Here is a 6,160-nt window from a genome sequence, read left to right on the forward strand (position 1 = left end):
CTTTTTGGCCAGAGCTGGGTTTGAACCCACCACCTCTGGCATATGGGGCCGGCGCCCTACTTCTTTGAGCTACAGGTGCCGCCCATACTTCTGCTTTTAAAACAGGTGATGAATGAAGAGCCTACAACTGGACTAAAAGTTGAAGACAACAATCACTACCTGCAGTTCCTGACAACTGTCAGGGTTTACTTGTTTGTTTGTTTTTTAATAATTCTTTGGTGGCAAAACTTACCTGACCTCCATTGTCCCCTAAGGGCTGTTATAAAAATACACTATATTACTTTTACAAAATCTGAAAATCCTAAATTCCAAAACTGTAGGCTTGTAGCTCAATTGAGGTGAGAGGCCAAGACATTAGAAGAGAAAACATCATACATATTTAAGTACGAAAGTCAGGCAAATCACAATCCCTACAGCACTTATTTCATCATTTGGAAAATAAGAGAACTATACTAGATGATTTCTAAAATGCTGGACAGTAATTAAATTCTACCTGATGAATTTATGTTCGGAAACACACAGCAAATTGTGTTGAATTTTGCATTATGTGGAATTTCTATAAAATCACAGGTGTTTAGTTTTGCCAACGTGTGACACACATGCATTATTAGATGGGCCTTTTAATGTAACTTAATTCAGGCTCAGTACCTGCCGTGCCAAACACAGAAGCCAGGCCTTCCATAATGGCCTTGTGGATGCTGGGATGAGAAAGGATAAATGCAAGCGTCCAAAAGGCAACCTTAAAAAAAATAAATAGCAATATGAATTTCTCTGAAGGTGAACAGAAGCATATTTAATATTAGCTTTAGAGACAAAAAAACTAGGATAATGTTCAAATTAACATTAAAAACAGATTAGTAAAGAGGATCTTTGAAAACAACTGGATTTTATGAACATGAGAGAGGCAATATATTTCTAAGAAGTCAGTTTTATAATTTTACTGTCATCAAAGTTTAACTACATTGTTTAAAAAGGATTAAATTCCTATTTTCATTAAAAAATGAGAAAAGTGTTGTTATTGGTAACAAAATATGTCTGTTACCCATCAGCAATTTACAATGTTACATAGGAATACGTTAAATATTCAGAAGCAATAAACTATGACACAAGATTATTAAAGAAAAACCTTTTAGATGTTTACTTTCCTTAAAATGGAAATGAATTAGTAAATTTTACATTCTGCAAGTAAAACAAGACTACTGAAAATAAATCCTTTTGCCCTAGTATCCTAGGTATGCCCTAGGAAACCTTACCTAAAACCCCATAAACTCGATTATGAGAATATTCAACATGAAAGCTGAGGTCATTTCACATCTGAATCTTACCGAATATAATATACTTGCATGTTTTCTCCCTTGGCCAAAAAAAATTATTTAATATCTCTCCTCATTATGGCATTAAAAGATAAAATTAGATTACTAAATATCTTAGAAGTTAACTTGCTTTTCAGGTAGATGCTTTAGCTTCTATTGTTAGATGATGTAATAAAGGAAACCTGTATAAAATAATTGAAAGAGGCTTGGGTTTCCCTTTTATTTTTATTTATTTATTTATTTATTTATTTTTATTGAATGGTAACTATGTACATTAATGCACTTCTGGGGTACAGTGTGGGGTTTTCACATGCAATCTGAAATACTTCCATCAAACTGGTCAACACAGCCTTCATGTCATTTTCTCAGTTATTGTTTTAAAACGTTCACATTCTACTCTTAGAAAGATTCACTTGTACCCCCCCCTTTTTTTTTTAATAAACACTTAGTGCAAAATCAGTTTCATCTAGGAAAATCAGTCCTGAAATGACCCTGCCGATAATTTGTATAACAAATCTTGTGTGAGGGAACATTATCCAGTTTTAAATAATCCCAGTACTCCCCTCTGTGGTCAAAAGAGGAAGAGCAATTGTCTGAAAGGAAGTGCTCAAACAAGCCAAGTTCAATATAACTTACAGTTTTCTCTTTTGGGACATTAAATTGAAAGTGCAAGGACAAGGACAAGTATGGTACTGTTTACACAAACGAGGTGAACCAAGAACCAAAAACCCTAAAATCAAGAGACTCTTTTTTGGGACATTATCTAGATTAGGAAAGATTTACCCTAGAGATTCCCTAGTTCATTCTTATATGATGCCCAGAGAACTATTATATCTCAGGCATCTTTCCTACTATTTATGTACAGATGAAAGTGCTGAATTGTTTGATTTAATTAATAACCATTCCACAGTTAACACATGTTATTTAAGGAGTCAGAATTCAAGCTGGAAGAAAAAAAAAATTACTGAGAGTACATAGATTTTTCAGTTACGCAAAAGAGGGTTCAGAGTTTTATGTGCCTAATTATAGTGGTAGAGATTCATTAAAATTGGGTAATGCTTATTTTTTAATACAAACACAAGAATTAAACTAAACTACAAAGGTCGTACATAGTGTTGTTACATTTTTAATCCTTTTTTCTTAGCAGCTTTCTTTTTTAAGAAATCTGTGATTTTCTACTTTTTAAAAATAAGAAAAGCTTTGTAAAAGATAACAGTTAATTAAATGTTTACATTTATTACTGAGTCAATATGCAAGGACTTTGTGCAACCACCTTTGAGAGACTACTCCCAATGATGCCAATTACTATTTTACCAAAGGGGTCAAGTCCATGGTCACAGCTGGGCAAAATGAAGAAGGGCCACCTGCCTTACTGATCTGCAGTTTTGGACAGATCGAAACAATGGTGAGAAGCGGTAAGGAGGAAAGCTCTGCCACTGTTGCGGCAAAGAGAAGATGAACTGAGCACGTTCTTTAACATCGTGAAGTTATTAACAGGTATTGATGGAGTCTCTATAACGTGCCAGATAGTTCTCCACCATTCATCATCCTCACAAATACGTATATGACTGTTTCTGCTCAAAGAACGTTCATGTTTAGTTGTGGTTATGAATATACACAAGAGAAACAAATAGTTAAATTACAAGAAAGTCCAAGTTCCTCTTGCACTTAGTGACTAGTGAAATAAATATAACACCATGCAAATCAATATATTTTATTTTGTGAGAAATGTAAAATATTCGTTGGGCAGTCATTAATTTCTTAGAACTTGGAAATGGTTCCCCCCCCTCCCGAAATAATTTCATAAATTATGGTAAATATTTTGGGCCAGTTGGCCCAAGTTTTCCTGGACCATATTGGAGTCTGCAGTGACTGGTGCCAAGCCGCTCTGCGGCCTGAGCTCTGAGTCTCATGGGCCTCGAGGCAGAGTACAAAATAAGGAGAGAGGAGGTAAGGATGTGATCTGAGTTCCAAGAAAGGACACCCCACAACCAACACCCCTGCAGGCTGCAGCAGCCCTCTCAGGAGTGATGGATGGAGGTCAAAAAAGCCAGAACAGCAGCCGACGCTCTCACCCAGGGGCCTTGAGCAGGCAAGCACTTGAGCATTTGGAAGCAAGGATAGTCTGTGCCCGTTATTAATGGACCACTGAAGGTAATGATTGAAACTAGGGAGACAATTTCAGTAAGGAAAGAAAAGTAACATTGATTGAACACCTATGTTGACTCGAGTGCTATTAGCCACTTTTCATTTCTTACCAAAATAGTCCTCACAGCTATCCTTTGAGGTAGGTAGCACTCAAATTGATTACTCAGTGGAATCCCATTTTACAGATGAGGTTGCTGAGGCTCGGGGATGTTAACAATTGGCCCACTGTCACTCGGTGCTGGGAACTGGTTGTGGACCTTACTCTAACCTTTCCACAGTCTCCCTCTGCACACCAGGCTGTCTCTTGGAGGTGCCAGCAAAAGCCAGTGAGATAGAACTTTCTCTAATCATCAGATGCTTCCTTTCTGAAATGAATGATTTAAATCTTTTCAGACCAGTGCCAGGAACAAATTCCAAAGAGCTGACTTCCCCTCTGTCAGATCAATGGGGCTTTGTGTAGCTTTCTTCCGGGGAATGTTTCTAATGGGATTCTGAAAATTAATCCTCTGACAAGGGTGGCTGCTTTGTTGCTGCTTTGGGAGTTGTTTTGATGTTTGCTTTTCAATTTTGCTATAGCTTAATCAGTTCCCAAAAATATTACTTAAGGAAAAATCAGATAATAACATTAGCAGTACATAAAGAAGGGGTAAGGATTAGACAATTTTTACTTGCCCATGCCAGATGAAATATATATTCTACTAGCTGACATACGTTTGAGCTGAGAGGCTAGAATTTTTACGTCTGCTGTTTACCCACTAAGTTTTATAAGAAGTAAAGGAAAAACAGAATATCATTAATTACAAAGCCTTTTCCAACTAAGGGCTAAGAGGAAGAATGAATAAATCATACTAAAAACTCCTTTCATATTTCTATTTGTTAAAAGAAAAAGAAAAAAAAATGACCACACTCATCATTAGAGATGGGTTGAATGCTCCAGTTTAGTCAAACACAAGTATATATATATATATATAAAAAAAAAGTTGCCGTTTAATTTCAGATAATATAAGTAGCTTCATTAGGTTAATGATGAGTTTCCTGATCCAGGAAACTGGTCTGCACTGGACAAGAAGTGGCAGACAAGTCTCATGGCTCTATTCTAGTCCACGACAGCTTTAAAAAATGAAATAGTCAAAAAAGATGTCTCTCCTGTCTTTAAAACGATTATGAGTTCCATTTTCACTGGTGTCATTAGTGGGGAAGCTTAAAGGACCAAAAAGCCAAGTGATGCAGACAGGAGTGGTCCACAGCGGGAGGACAGGCACAGAGGGAGAGACAGAGCGAATGTTCCCTGGTTCCAGCTCGTCTTACCACGTTTCCTTTGTGGAGAATGAGTCACTGTTTACTGAGTACCAAAGTCCTAAGAACATGGAGGAGTTACGTGAACATTATCCCTTTTTTTTTTTTTTTTTTTTTTTTACCAATAAGGAAATAGAAGAACCAAGATACTGAGTTCCAGCTACAAGATTCGATAGCTGTGGCTGGGTATGTCTGGATCCAAGGCCTAACCATTCATCTGTTCTCTCTCAAATAAAAGGTGGAGGACAATCTTTACTCATTTTTTCCAGTACCAATCACAAGCACATTGGCTGACACACAGAAACTGCTCCATACACAGCTGTTGTTACAACTGGCTCCAAAGTCCTTTCAGGGGGCAGAATCCACTTTGGATTTCTGCTTTGCCTCCTTTGTAACCTAATCAGATTTCATTAGGTATTCGCTTGTCATTTTTATCTCACTACTGAATCTACTGTCGTTTTTTTCTTCCCCGTAATAAATGGACTACCAAAAAAAAAAAAAATGAAGAAAAAAAATCAAAGGACAGTCGACATCAATGTAACCCTTATTTTACTAATAACACACTTACAGGAACAGCATTAGACAGAGAAGCCCAAAGCAACATGAGGCCGTAACTGCTGCAGTGTCGTTCATGCGTTTCCTTCTCTACAGTGTCCATCACAGCCTGAAATAATGTCTGTTTAGAAGAAATAAATATTGTCCATAACTATGTGACAAGGATTAATGTTCATAAACAAAAGATCATGCATTTTCCTTTAATACAAAGTATATTATTCCCGTCATTCCTGGGCTTTGCAGTTTGACATGGGCTAAGGGATTCTCATACTTACAAGCAGCAGAGTAATTAAGAAGATTCTATCTAGAGTTCAACTGCCTTACTGCCTTGGTGCAAACCCTGGTTCAGATATTTAAGCTGGATGAACTTGAAGAAAGTAATCTTTCTGTGCCTCAGTTTCCTCATATAAAACAGTCATAATATGGTACCTACATCATAAAATTGTTGTGACAATTAAATTAGTTCACACCTATAAAGTGCTTAAAACAAAACCTCTCAGAGGGCAGAATTCACTTTGGATCCCTGTCCTGCCAAGTGAATTGGGAAATTAAGTGTTTTGACTTCCCTCCCTCCTCTCTCTCTTTTATAATCCTCTGCTCTTAGAAAAATACAAGCAATGCAGAAATTAGATCTCTAGAGTATTCAGGAGAAATCTTACTACCCATCATGCATATTCTTAGCTTATGCACCATGAGAAAGAGAATTCCAGTATATTATAGATACAGCACTCTGAAACCACGCAGAACATTGACATCCGACTTGAATGTGGCAGCTCCAGTGAGATTCCATCCAGGGCCACCTACTGTGGTTACTCCCGTATTAGCAAATTCCATTAAGACTTTTCCTT

General features: G+C 37.0%; 1 protein-coding gene across 2 annotated transcripts in view; it reads right to left on the reverse strand.

Annotated features, from left to right (window-relative positions):
* Window positions 1-6,160, reverse strand: part of LOC100964357 (24-hydroxycholesterol 7-alpha-hydroxylase) — an 83,950-nt gene that overhangs the window by 65,670 nt on the left and 12,120 nt on the right. For both annotated transcript variants that reach the window (XM_003789243.3, XM_023512795.1), the window contains exons 6-7: window positions 5,326-5,433; window positions 649-739 (exon numbers count right to left, since the gene is read on the reverse strand). In XM_003789243.3, coding sequence (XP_003789291.1) covers window positions 649-739; window positions 5,326-5,433 — 199 coding nt within the window. The remainder of the gene's footprint in view (window positions 1-648; window positions 740-5,325; window positions 5,434-6,160) is intronic.

Source organism: Otolemur garnettii, unplaced genomic scaffold, assembly GCF_000181295.1.
Source record: "Otolemur garnettii isolate 467f Iridium unplaced genomic scaffold, OtoGar3 scaffold00031, whole genome shotgun sequence".
Taxonomy (NCBI): domain Eukaryota; kingdom Metazoa; phylum Chordata; class Mammalia; order Primates; family Galagidae; genus Otolemur; species Otolemur garnettii.